The sequence below is a fragment of the Trematomus bernacchii genome, unplaced genomic scaffold, assembly GCF_902827165.1.
Source record: "Trematomus bernacchii unplaced genomic scaffold, fTreBer1.1, whole genome shotgun sequence".
Lineage (NCBI taxonomy): Eukaryota > Metazoa > Chordata > Actinopteri > Perciformes > Nototheniidae > Trematomus > Trematomus bernacchii.
The window spans coordinates 20,298,279-20,312,810 of record NW_022987564.1 but is presented as its reverse complement, the minus strand read 5'-3'; the positions used below and the strand labels follow the sequence as shown (position 1 = coordinate 20,312,810).

The following is a 14,532-nucleotide window of genomic DNA, read 5'->3' as shown; positions in this document are numbered from 1 at the left end:
TATTAACGCAGGGCCTTTCCATTTTTCATTCACATGGCAGTTTTATTTTTTACTTCTAATCAGCAAGGGATATGTGAAGAAGTAAAACATATCAGTGTTATGTGCTGGTAAATAATGCATCTGATATAAACATAATGCCACATGGACTCATTGCACAGACAAGAAAATTAAGACTTTGTTGGCTGGGTTGCAAATGTAAAGTGTGTGAACTTGAAGTATTGAACATGATCTCATAGACAGCAGAGTTCACACTTTGTAGGCTTGTGGCTTAATGTGAAGCTTCAGAGTGTGAAAGAGACAGACCTGAAATGACGATGCAGGTGTCTTTGGCCCGTCTCTTCATGGCCTTGTAGGCAGCATCAGACACTGCGTACAGGTGAGGAGGGTTTTCATACAGCTCCCGGCCCCGGTACGCATCGATGGTGTCTTTGCCGTAAATGTCCATCTGTCTGTACGGGTTAACGGACACGACTACTTCTCCAATGTAGGTGTAGATGCGGCCCTTCTCAAACCTGTTCCACAAAAGAAAACACAAAATTATCAATAGCAGACTTCACACTACTTGTACAGGTATTATATTATATTTCTTGCTTAGTTCATGTCAGGTAATTTAAATCTTTATAACTCAAATACACAAAACAATAATAATCATAAAAGAAAATGAGTGTCAAACTAAAGCAAGGTTAAATAACCAAATCAAAAGATGGATATAAATGTATCCTAAAATCCAAAACCATCATATTTTTATATACATATTTTAAAAGTGTTTTAAAGATTTTTATTTCCTTTTTTAAAAACGCATCAAATATAAATATATACAATGAAATAGATATACTAGACACATAAACAATAGAATTGTGTGTAAATGTATCATCTATGCATATGTAGGATACGTTTTCAGCCATTTAGACCCATTACATTTTCAGACAACCCATGAGAAACCCTCGAGTCGAAAGTTCCATGATATATGGTACACCTTCGTGTCATACGTAACATCCTGACAGGAAGTGACCCAAGTGTGTGTTCACTGAGAGCAGGAAATGAAACTTGTGGGCTTAAGGGCGTCACAGCCTTGAGTAACCTCGTGGTGAGCTGCAAGAGGTAAAATTGACGTGTCACTAGGTTCAATGTAGAAACTTTTTTTGTAGATGTTTCTAAAACCAGATTAGCGGTACTCTGATGTTAACATTTGTACATTTAGATCAAAACTGGGTAATGTCAGAATGGATAATGTCAGAACAAGGCAGACATATTGCCTTCTTATTCTGAATTTTGGAAGAAACTACCAGTGTGCTAGTCATCTGTTTACTGGATCATTCATGTGGTTTCTGTTTCTCAGAATAAAAAATGAGGAAACATAATTTGACCAAAATCACTAATCCAAAAGAATTCTATCAGCAATAAAGAATGGCATAAACTAAATGTAATTGCATATTAAAGGTCAAACAGAAAAGTTATTAATAAGTACATTTCCTGACTCTACTCAAGTACACTTTTCAGCTGCTTTTAACTATTATTATTATTATTATTATAGTAGTCAATTTGTGCATCTTATTACATTTAATGCCCCACATTTCGAGAAACATTACACAGATTTCTCTTCTTTTTTTTTTGTATGTACAAAATGTAGCAGTATCAGTTTTCCCTTGTCAGGTTAACTATAGTTGGCCATTTACAGTTTGGTTACGAGCCTCATTTATAATAATAGCTTAATTTTTCATATTTGAGCTGATATAATCTGAAAGCACAGTTAGTTGTGTTCTTAGAGAAGCTAGACTGTATCATTTGGAAAGCAAAAGCTGTTGTTCCTGGAAAATCCCATCCATTGCACACTGTTGAAGTTCAAACACTAAAATAGATAAAAATATCATTCTAATTTTCTAATCAGTTCTAAGGACTTTTGCCATAATTAGGCTCTACTGAAGCATCACCACCAAGGCCTCTCTGTTCACCAACCTTCATGGAAATCTCTTTTTAGAAATAACCTGCTGACAGAAGACCAGTGCTGATAACTAACCTAATAAAGTGGTGCAGGAATGAGTCCTAAACATGGAAATGAGTTAGCATTTTGGCATTTCCAGGCTCCCTCGTCCCAAATTCAATACTTTCATATTTGGCTAATGTTTGGCGTGATGTTGTTTAGTAGTCCTATTAAGAAAACGGCTACAAAACAAAATGTGAAAATCTTGTAAACTTGTGTTTACCATAGACCTTATTTTGGTTAGATTCCCCAAAATAAGGTCAACACAAGTTTACAAGATTTTCACATTTTTTTGTAGCCGAACAAACATTAGCCACCATTATCTTGCATTGTTTTTTGACCAGGGAACCCTTGCGATACTAGCTTCTGGGTTGGCCCTAAAACATGTTTGCAAGTAAAGGAAAACAGTGCAAATGCCAAAACAGAAATCCAAACACCTGATCTCAGATGTATGAAAAAGTAGAGCAGTTCATTCAATTAGGCACACATCAGCACAAACCTAAGCACCTGCCTCTGTTATCTAACAAGTCTGATCAAGCTGCGTGTGATGGAACTCTACAAACATTATGTGCCAACCAAACATGGAACACACACCAAGCCTCAGTCACAACATGTAACATGTTAAGTTAGAGAGTAAAGAGTTTTTCTAAATCTAGAGCATGTTTGATCTTGTTTGACATTTTGGTGGCTGTCTGCCTGTGCTAATTTCAGATGACATTTGTGAACTTTCACAGTTTGAACTGAGGACATCAAGCCAACGATGCGAAAGACACAGAGGAAGCGAGAATGCACACTGTCTGGAACAGTGTAAAATCCTCAAAGATTCACACCAAGAAAGAGTCACGAAATAAAATCAAAGTTACATTAACTTCAATAAGTTTGCTTACACTAGCTGTTTTATTTAGTTGGTAATGTTCCATTACTGCCATGTGCTTTATGTGTTTCTGATGACAGCCACTGTGGTGATGATCACATCCACTACAAGTTCATATCTGAACCCTGGGTGAGCGGGAAATGTAGAAATTACTCATAATTGTCTTTTTTACCCTTATATGTCCTCTTTATGTCCTCTTGTAAAAAGAACATTCATAATGATAACGTCAACCTGTTAATTAACTGCTTCTGTGACATATTTCGTAAGTTTAAGAGATCAGAGACTTAACAAAATACACCTAAATCTATATTTCTTTACACATATTTGATCAGAAATACCAAAGAAACAAGCCGTTTTCCTTGTGAGGAATGAATGAAGCGTTACCCTTTGCATCTCTGACAACCAGCTGCTTCCCCTCCCTTCCTCCTGTCTAACACTATATCTTACCTCAGCTTCAGATTCTCCATAAACTGCTCCATGGTGACCTCATCCAGCAGCACAAAGTCTGACTTCCCAAACTCCAGGCCCTCCAGCTCCGCCATCCCTGTCCTCGTTCAACAAACACACTTAGAAAACAAAAAGACGTACAGGACTGAGAGGAACAGAAAGCCGCTTCAAGAAGAAGAAAGAGAAGTATGGGTGCCTTCTTGGGCCGGTAGTGTGGAGTGTGTGTATGTGTGTGTGTGTGCTGAGGGCGTGGTGAGCTCGATGGTAGATTTGAGGGTGTGCTTATTTGAGAGCTGTGGTCTACAAGCTACAGCACGTCACCCGTCAGTCAACCCTCGCCTCACTCACATCTGTATAAATAACAGGAGGCTATCTTTAAGAACTCACACCACTTCTGCATCCTCCTCATCTATGTCTCTCTTCCTGCCACAAAACATTTCTAAACTCTAAAGCAAGGCATCACTGTCTTTTTCGTGTAACTTCTCTTGCCAGAACCCACATCGGTCACGCTGCCAAACAAGTGCAGTTAACTTGGCAAATTTGGGGTTAGAAAATGGCCTTTATCTCCTGGGAAGGATCGTGGCATTTCCTTTTTTAACTTTGCATTGGCAGTGCAACGTGTCCCAGGGATTTCCCTCAAATAAGAGGTTCCCAACTCCATGCACACTGAAAAGACTGAAACATTGACTTTAAATAGATGTATTATGTGTCAACAAATGTAACATGACTGTATTAGGTATTACGTTTTATGTAAACTTAAATCATTTTGCTTACAACTAACCTAATACAGTTATGTGAAATCTGTTGACATAATACATTTAATTAAAGTCAACATTTCAGTTTTTTCAGTGCATTTGGAAAATCCGTTTTTTGAGTGCTGGAGCCAAAAGGTCTTGTAAATGTAGATCTAAGTGTGTGTGATATAGTACAGAGAGTGTACGGCAGGGCTATTCAATTAGTTTGGAATGGGGGCCGGTTGATGAAAAGGATCCAAAGCAAGGGGCCGGGAAAAAGATGGCTTGAAATATGAGCAATCATATTTAAGAGCTTCAGATACAGTAAATACTACAACAGCATAGTGGAGTGCATATATTGTGTTTAATTCAATCAAACAACATAGCCCCAAGGCCTTTATAGATCTAAATGGCAAGTTCAGAACTCAGTAGGCCTACATGTTTCATTTGATTTCATTTAGGTGAAATGATCTAATCATTCACGCAGAGATGCAATCAATGACAGGAGTTGTCACTACAGTATAGTAGGTGGGTTCGAAACCCGAGCCCGTCGAAGTTTTCAGGCATTGTCTACCCCTCTATCTCTCAATGTAACACCCTCTCTGGAATAAAGGCACTATGGCACAAAAAAAAAAAATCTTAAAAAAAAAAGATTGATTACTTTTTAACATTATATTCAAAGGGCCAGTAAATATCACCCCGGGGCCGGATTTGGCCCGCGGGCCGCCAATTGAATAGCCCTGGTGTACGGGAATGCTGAGTAATACAGAGAGTTGATATCTAAAATTATATTTCACAACCTTTTCCTTTAAATCAAGAACACTTTCAAGAACTTTTCAAGGTATACTGGATCTTTATTTCCATGTAAGGAACACTGTTCATGTGTTGGCCCTATTGCACTGTCCCGAATCGCAGGGCACACTTGCAATTTTGCTGCCCAGCTGGAAAATTGCCAAGTGCATGAGGGCTCTCTTGCAGTTCAGAGGCCAGCAATTAAAAGCAAAAGGTAAACAAGGACATGGGTGTTCAGCCTTAAATATATATTAGGTTCACTGGTACTCACACACTTTAAAATAAACATAGCATTAACAAGGATTTAAAGGGACTGCACCTCTCTGCTTACCCCTCAATTTACAAGACATGAGCACAAGAGGCTGAGTGAAAAACAGTGGTGACGCCATGTTGTCTTCCAGGACCTTCGCCTAGCTCAGAGGCCATCCTTAGCATAATGTGCAGTTATTCAAGTGTGTTGCTTTGGATAAACTGCTCAACTAAATGTAATGTAAACATACAGTTGCCTTCAGGTAAAGAAAAAAAGGCCTTCTCTAAAGCCAGATTGTTCCCACTCTAAGCTACTGTAGAATCAAGACGTTAGACCATAATAAAAACACAACCTACTTCGTCTCAGGTGATTATACACTCATAAAAACATAGTTACATTTCATTTCTGCCAATAGTTCCAGAACAAATTGGTCCTTTATGTGGCATTTTCTATCATGTCCTCCTTTTTGGACTAATTATGATCTCAATTGCCTATCTTTCTTGGTTGCTAAGGTGATGAAAACAAATGCTAAAAACGTTTTTTCTGTTACAACCATCAAGCTCATTTATTTCCTGGGACCACATGCTCTAGAAACCATGTTTTCTCGGCATCAGTAAGAGGTGTTCAGTATATAAAGGGAATGTTAGAACTAAACTGAAAAACATTATTCAAATCAGTAAACTGATTTATGATTTCCCCTGTAATCCTTATACCTATCAGCATTGTGTTAAGGTCAATTTCACTTTGTGTCCCTTCTCGTCAGCTGCTGGCCGTTCTTGAACACAACATGTTTCCGCAGTGTGTTTGTTTCCAAACACAGGATGACTCAGCTTGTGACTCAGAAGGGTTTTGACATCATTAGCCACACTTGTTATGACTATTGTGTCTGTTTGTGAGGGCTAAGGATGAGCAGCTACTTGGTATAACCTTTTCTTTTTTTAAAGTTACGAGACGGAACTGTCAGAATCTCTCACTGTTAGATGATCACCCTTCATGTTTATGGCGTTCCTTTCAGTTTAAATATCAAGGCTTGGTTTGTCTAAAAACTGTAAGAAAAAAAAAGATATCTTCTTAATTATTAATGAATTACTTCTTATTGTATTAAGCCATTTTGAATTTTCTTTGTGCAGGTTTTGCTTCCATTAAAATCAGGAAAAGTTAACTGAATATCATTTGTGGCACTCAAAGGAACACAGAATAAATAATAATTGTACACCAACACTTTCAACTGGATTACTTGTCCCTATGAAAGCAGTCGGCAGCATGAACCACTATCTGGAAATGAAATGGTTTCGTCCTTTTTTTGGGGAGCTTCCACTAAAGGTACATATTTGTATCATGTATTATAGAGTGGCGAAGTCCCTCCCCTTCCGGTGGACCTCCATGGGACCTTATTTTGGAAAAATTATGTATTGAAGTCAATGGAGAGAGAAAGATTATCTTTCGATCCCGTTTGAATTGTGCCACGAATTACACATATGATGTTTGTCAATTTAAAAGATAATTTTGCAAGTCAAAAAAAAAAAAAATGTGTCGTAAAACTGTGAAGTAACACATTTGTTTGTGTGAAACGCTCAATGAACTACATCTCTGGTCAACAACACACGTCACCAAGATGGCCGTCACTACTGTCTTGTCAACAAAACGATTGACTACCCTCACTATCACCACAATGAAACACGTCCTGAAGAATGTCATGCAAAGCCTGCCTTCCTTTGATTCTCTCTGAACTGCCTGGTCGTTTTAATGTTAAATGTCAACCATTTGTGCAGATAGCATGAAGTAGAAAAGATCGTCAATGCTAGCGTTAGCGTTAGCATTTCTCCCCCGGGCTTAAATTGTGTATTATAGAATGATCACACCGGTGACAGTACTCTTCAAAGGGTTCACGAAATATGACTACTACTCTTACTGTTTAACATTTTGGGTTACTTAATGTTACTTCATGTTAAGGCTAATAAAAATGACAAGGCTGTAATGCTAACTAACGTGCTAGCTACTAGCTAGCTTGATCCAGACACTGCTGGTCCTTTCATCAGACGGGAAGCGAAAGAACGAGCAAGACCCATTGCTGGTATAATAACAACCTGGTACTAAGCACACAGGCATCTTGTTAAAGTTATCTTATCTTAGCCAGCGCCATATAGATAGATTAAATCTATATGGCGCTGATTTTAGCTATCTCTTAGTGGAGGAAAACAATTGTGACATCACTTACTCTGGGATTTGTAGTCTTTCTAGTTACGTATTTTTCATAGTCTTACATTTCAACAGTTTTACGACAAACTGACTTTTTTGACATGGAAATGATTTTTTAAGATTGACAAACATCATATGTGTAATTCATGGCACAATTCAAACGGGATCGAAAGATAAGTTTTCTCTCTCCATTGACTTCAATACATTATTTTTCCGAAATAAGGTCCCATGGAGCGGAAGTAGATGGGCGTGACTTCGCCACTCTATATCACAACAGAGCCGGCCAGCTAACCAATCAGAGCAGACTGGGCTCTGGTTTCAGACAGAGGGTGAAAAGAGGTGCTGCAGCACAGGCAGTATGAGAACAATTTGCTTTTTGAACATTAGAGCATGGAGACATGTCACAGTAGAGACACTAAATACTGATATGTACCTGAAAATTAGCAAAATGGGGCCCCTTGAAGGTTTGTATTGCTGGGCAATCCCAATGTACAGGCCACTCTCCAGATTTGACCAGGGCTTACAGCAGACACAGTTGAAAACTCTGTAGACTTTGAGTTTATATAAAGCTACTAAAATTGTACTTCGATGCTAGTAGACAAAAAGTACTAATTGAGCTAGAACGTAAAAAGATCTATCTCCATGACTGTTAAACAAACACAATCCAATAAGGACATCCATGAATCAATCCATCCACAATTTCAAGTCAAGACTGAACTTTGATGCTAAATATTTTGAGTCATTTTGTAAACTAAACCTTTAATTGTTAGGCAAACCCTCCAAATAGGAAGTCCTGGTTTCGCGCTGTCATGAGGGAAAGCAGTACTGTACTTTCGGATACCATGGCAACAGACAAATGCTAACAGGGGAATTTCAGAGGGCCGTTTTTGTATCAGTCTGATCTGTGTTTTGTTATTACTCACAATTGTTGTCACGGGTGCAGACCTGTTTTAATGGACTCTTTAATGCATAACAGCATTCAGTAGAAAATATGACCAGACCAGTAAAGGGTCCTAGAGACCATCAAACTGAAACATTCAGACATAAACACAAGTCAGAATCATTTTAAATACCTACCTACCGTAGAGCATCTGATATCTTGAAAGCCTGTTATTTTTTGTTAACTCTAAAGTGAGTTTAACATCGTTTAAAGGGTACAATATCCCGTCAAACCTCCAGTTACCCTTCCTCTAAACACTCATGCATGTTACATCCTCATCAGCCAGAGGAACTTCCTCTCTCAGTGTGAGTTCAGTCCAGAGTCTGACACTGTTTCACTTCCTCTCACGTCTGTTTCTGTCTCCATCTAGAAGATAGATGGTTTTACGTTTTTCCATTAATTAGCACTTCTTTATTAAATATTATGAATATGTCTTTATTATCAGGCTATGTTCCACAATCATTCAAAGTAGCAGTGATAAAACCTCTTCTTAAAAAGCACAACCTCGATCCAGAGGTTCTAGACAATTATAGACCTATTTCTAATCTTCCGTTCCTCTCAAAAGTTCTTGAGAAAGCAGTCGCAAAACAGTTGTGTGATTACTTTCACTGATACACTTTCAGTCTGGCTTTAGAACACATCATAGCACAGAGACAGCTCTGGTTAAAGTCACAAATGACCTTCTAATAGCTTCAGACAAAGGACTTGTCTCTATTCTTGTTTTGCTCGATCTCAGTGCTGCATTTGATACTATCGACCATGACATCTTATTGCAAAGACTAGAGCACTTAGTTGGCATACAGGGAACTGCTTTAGGCTGGTTTAGGTCCTATCTATCTGAACGCTCTCAGTTTGTATGTGTCAACGATGAATCTTCCATGCAGACCAAAGTTAGCCATGGAGTGCCACAGGGCTCAGTGCTTGAACCTATTGTTCACATTATATATGCTTCCGTTAGGCAATATTATAAGGAATCACTCTGTACATTTCCACTGTTATGCGGATGATACTCTCAACTATATTTATCCATCAAGCCTGATGAAACCAATCATCTAAATAAAATTCAAGACTGCCTCAAGGACTTAAAAACGTGGATGACCTTAAACCTTTTGATGTTAAACACGGCTAAAACTGAAGTTATTGTACTCGGCCCAAAGAATCTACGAAACAAATTATCTAAAGATATACTAACTATGGATGGCATTAATTTGGCCTCCAGTGAGACTGTAAGGAACCTTGGTGTTATATTTGATCTTTTATCGCCCACATAAAATCAATCTCAAGGACCGCCTTCTTTCATCTACGCAACATTGCAAAAATCAGGCATATCTTGCCTCAAAACGATGCAGAGAAACTAGTCCATGCATTTGTTACTTCAAGGCTGGATTATTGTAACTCTTTATTATCAGGGTGTACCAAGAAGTCAGTTAAGTCGCTTCAGCTGATTCAAAATGCTGCAGCACGTGTACTAACCAGAGTTAGGAAAAGGGACCACATTACTCCAGTTCTGGCTGCCTTACACTGGCTCCCTATAGAACACAGGATATCATTTAAAATTCTTCTTCTCGCCTACAAAGCCCTTAATGGGCAGGCGCCATCTTACCTTAAAGGGGACCTATCATGCAAAATGCACTTTTGCACGTCTTTTATACATGAATATGTGTCCCCGGTGTTCCAGGGAACTCACCAAGTGTCAGAAAACACAACCCTCTCTATTTTCCTCCATACCCAAATCTCTAAAAAAGGGGCTGCAACGGATCTGATAAAAACTGATCCAGATTTGAACACTGTCCTGACGTCAGGATGGTGGCGCTACGGCTATTGGGCCAACTCCACCAATCAGGAGGAGACAGCCACGGCCATTGCCGTTCGAAAGCGCTGGAGACGCTGTAGTACATATGCCAGGCCTGTAGGTGGTGCTGTTCTCACATAATCTGCCCTTGCAAAAAGAGAGCTAAAAAATGTCAAATTGAGTGAAATGAGGCATGGCTAAAATGCATGATCTGTTTGGTATTTTGAAAAAAAAAAAGTATAAATATGCCTTATATAGGTATGGTCCTACACTATATTATAATAATAAAGTGTTCAAATCTGGATCAGTTTTTATCAGATCCGTTGCAGCCCCTTTTTTAGAGATTTGGGTATGGAGGAAAATAGAGAGGGTTGTGTTTTCTGACACTTGGTGAGTTCCCTGGAACACCGGGGACACATATTCATGTATAAAAGACGTACAAAAGTGCATTTTGCATGATAGGTCCCCTTTAAATTGTTTTTTTAAATTCGGCATCATGTAAGTTGCGCTGACAGGTCCAGACACTGCTTCCCCGCAGCGAGGCTCCCCCCTCCCTCCTGTTGACAGTTCACGAGCGTCGAGGAGAGTTTGAAAATACAATATTGATCGATTATTTGAATGTAATATATTTAAAAAAATCTAATAATAATAGTGTCAGAGTCTAAATCAGTATATTGCATGATATTTATCAATCTGACTTATTGATTTAAATGTTACACTGCAACAACAATCCTTTTAAAGAGATGATTAAAAGGACAACAGATCCCAACCCATATTTGCATGTCTTATATTAACGGTTATTTTGATCACAATCCGGTATATTGGTACAGTATCTGTGTACAACAGTGATTATAAAACTGAAAGTAAAATGAAAATGAACTGTGAAAATGTCAATAAAAATGATATGCTTTGGGAAACTGAACTGAAACAATGCTGATTAAAAAAATACTAATTTTAGAAAATCATTTCATTTTCAAGGCTATAATGTATCACTACCAATAAAAGGAGACAGCATCAATACACGTCAGTCTCGTGATATTGAACCTCGGAAACTGAACAAACCAGCAGATGGCGCTATGCTACAATAGCCTTACAATCAATCTCTATTGTGAAAGTAAATTCAGCGGTACAAATATGTGCTCAATGCTATTGGCCTCAAGAATCCCGATACAAATCCAGTTCTGATTTACAACATAGTGCAACTGCAGACTCCATAAGACAAATAACAGCTTTTAAGACACATAATAGTGTCAAAAAAAATGTACGATAAGGTAGCATGGTCTTTCTACCTCATTTACAAAACTTCACTCCTTATTTTTTCTTTTTCCTTAAAGATGTCAACTTTCTCTTGAAACTGTTCCAGGCTTTCTTAGGTGATTTAGGACTTTTCTCGTCCTTCTTTTGCACCCTTTCTTTCGGGGCGTATCTTCTGGATTCAGGGCGTCTTCTATCCATTGAAGCTCCACCAAAGGAACCAACCGCTCCCAGCTCCTCGTCCTGGTACCTTGAAGGAGAGTAACCAGCCTCATCTGCGTAAGGATATGACGTGTCGATGCCCCCCCTATCTCTGGCGTTCTTGTGACTGACCGGTGGCAGAGAGCGGCTCCTCCTTTTCTCTATTGTGACCGACGTCCTCTCTGGATGTCGTGACTGCTCCCTCTGCCTCCGTAAGAGTATGTGCTTTAAATCGTGGCTCTCACGGGACGGTCCAATCAGGCGAAGTTTGACATCCATGGGACATACGAGCACTGAGTTGTAAATGTTTCTGTCTTTCTTGATCTTCTCTAAAAGCACCCTGCCTTCTTGATCCATGTCCTTTAGAAGGACTTCCTGTGTGCGCAGTGATTGGTTGAGATCATCCAGGAGGCTCTGTAGTTTACCGACCGCTGTTCTCGCGCTCTTCCCATGTAGAGTGATGCTGGCGCTATCGCCTACTTTTACTACCATCATTTTGACATTATGGCATTCCACGATGCCATCAATGTCTCTTTTTCTGAGCCGATCTGCGTACCTAAACACATCTGCATCGACGCTAAATGACTCACTTCGAGGACTGAATGAGCCGCGCTGATCTGGTTCTGGAGAAGGAGACGCTTTGTATGGTGAGCTTGGATGTTTGTTTGGAGATGACGGAGGCGAGGAGGAGGAGGGTGAAGATGGAGAAGAGTGCGGAGGCTTGTCTCGGCTTCTGTTAGCATTGGACACTGAGCTGTTTCGGGGGTAGTGTTTGGGAACGGCTCCAGAGGAAGCATAGGAGGCTTTTGGGACCGGAACGATGTCCGTCTTATTGTCTGATTTAACAATCTGCTCCAGAGAGGCCTTCACAGCTTTGAGTTTCAGAAACGACCCCTTCACACGCACCTGGTCTTGACTCAGATTCGTCAAACTAAAGCCATGTGACTGGAGTAGTTCTATCACCTCCGCCTCATTGGGGAAAAGGTTCAAATGCACTGTTGCCTCCACTGGTAAATCCATCTGAGAGAGGGTGGAAAAAAAGGCAATTTTGAATCTGAGCTGACAACATGGATAATGTGTAATCAATGTTCGGTTACCTGAGGATGTTCAGAGGATTTGACTGTTAGATGATATTGTTGCCAATTCACCTCCAATACATGGGAGCATTTAGGCAGGACTGGAGCAGCAACTGTGAAAAATAATGTTTTGAATTATTATTATCGGTTTAAAGAATGACTGACCTCAACCAGCATTCTAATACAGGAATGAAAATAATTTGTTTACGTTGTGTATAATGTATTGAAAAACAAAAATGACCATAATACTACTATTATTAACTTAAGAATACAGTATATATGTCAAGAGCCTGACAGGTAGAACTAAATATTCCATAGGAATTATAATTATATAATTTAAAAATGCACACGTAGTGAAACTGAACTGCTACTGAAATACAGTGGCAAACCGTGTCTATCACAACTGGACCATCTGTAGACACACACACACCCCGCGCAAAACTGTCAATCCAAACGTATGCTCTCATTCAGTGCAACAGCCAGGGCATAGAATACCTTGGTTGAAGGATATTCTACCCAGAGACCCAGAAAATTGGTTGCATTTTTTTTCTAACACAAAACCACTCAAATGCGTAGTGCATGGACCGAGAAAGACAAGACAAACAAATCAACGTAACACTGTAATATTACAGATCAACAACACAGATACGATTCTCATTTATTCATTTTATTTACATTTGATAAAATTGTATTTATATAATTTAATCGATTTTTTGTTTTGATTTATCTGAGTGTTCCAGGGTATTCTCTGAATACCTTGAAGGCCCTGACGGTTCACCACTACTGAAATATGACACTGGAAATAACTTAGGGCATCATGTTCCACCATGAACATGCAGCTCCTAAAGATGGCCAGCAGATGGCGATAAAGGCCACAAAGTGGTTAATAAGAATGAAAAGAAGAAATGATGGCTTTAGTTTAAAGCAGAGCCATATAATAGAATCTTAGAAATAGAATAGAAATAGAATTCTATCTATATGGCGCTGGTTTAAAGGCAGAAAAGCATCAACAACAACATACAAGTAAAAGCGTAATAAATTATACTCCAATTGTCACTATTTCCTTATTGATATTCTTTTTTTGTTCAACTGGAAAAAGTGAAATAAATGATTCCTCTGGATAATAGAAATACATTTGATTTAACCCTGGATGTTTCTTTTTTGGTTATTTATGTTATTGTTTAATGTAGATAATACTTTTCATAATTTTTGTATCAAAATGTATTCTGTAGAAAGCAGAAACATTAGTTGAGTATGTAGACTGCAATACTCAATCGTGCTTCCCCTTTTCTCCATCCTCACACTATGATAGCTAAAGTAAACGTGTTTTAGTCTTAATTTGTCCTGATTATGTAGGTCAATTTAAGGGTAAATATTAATATTTCGTCAAGGCAACATGACATTTAAAGTCAGTTTCATCGAAAGTGAAAGTAATTCCGTTTCAGGTCAATTGTTTCTTCGGCTCCTGCAACTTTACGAAACTTGAGTTAATTCAGATTGAAAACAGAGCCAAGCCGCATGTCAGTATAGGCTACAGATAAAATGCACGATCTTTATCAAGCAATAACTTGTGTATATTGAACCGTAGTAACATCCCCTAAACTGTGTTTCACTTCACTGTGTAATATTTCCAGTAAAGGCAAACACACAGCAAAACAGGCTAAATAAATGGCTAAACACTAAAGGGCTTTGATAAATCTATCACTTACTTTAAAACTCACATCTCCATGACATGACACCAGTGTGCGATGAAATCGAAAGCAATGTCGTCACTTCCGGTCCAGATTACAGCTCATGATTTTGACAGTAAAATACATTTCCTTCTCGACTTTTTTTTCTAGGCAAGTTAAAAGTAAATACAAGTTTATGTATATTTCTATTGTAAAGTAAATACAATAGTTACTGTCAGAGTATCTGTCCAACTGTCTCAATCTAAAAATATCAGTAAGTATTATTAAGCAAAGACCTTTAAAGGCAAGAGAGGTAATGCAT

General features: G+C 38.7%; 2 protein-coding genes across 2 annotated transcripts in view; both read right to left on the bottom strand.

Annotated features, from left to right (window-relative positions):
- The window catches only part of myo1g (myosin IG), a 63,968-nt gene extending 59,937 nt beyond the window's left edge, over window positions 1–4,031 (bottom strand). Inside the window, exons 1-2 of the mRNA XM_034124360.1 lie at window positions 3,303–4,031; window positions 304–512 (exon numbers count right to left, since the gene is read on the bottom strand). Coding sequence (XP_033980251.1) covers window positions 304–512; window positions 3,303–3,397 — 304 coding nt within the window. The 5' untranslated portion in view covers window positions 3,398–4,031. The remainder of the gene's footprint in view (window positions 1–303; window positions 513–3,302) is intronic.
- A 6,644-nt stretch (window positions 4,032–10,675) lies between these two features.
- On the bottom strand, window positions 10,676–14,318 carry si:dkey-154b15.1. Its single transcript, XM_034124359.1, has 3 exons — window positions 14,250–14,318; window positions 12,562–12,653; window positions 10,676–12,484 (listed from the first exon to the last, which is right to left on the bottom strand). The coding sequence occupies exon 3, from the start codon at window positions 12,482–12,484 to the stop codon at window positions 11,321–11,323; it is 1,164 nt and encodes a 387-aa protein (XP_033980250.1). The 5' UTR covers window positions 12,562–12,653; window positions 14,250–14,318; the 3' UTR covers window positions 10,676–11,320.
- Between the last annotated feature and the right edge of the window lie 214 nt (window positions 14,319–14,532).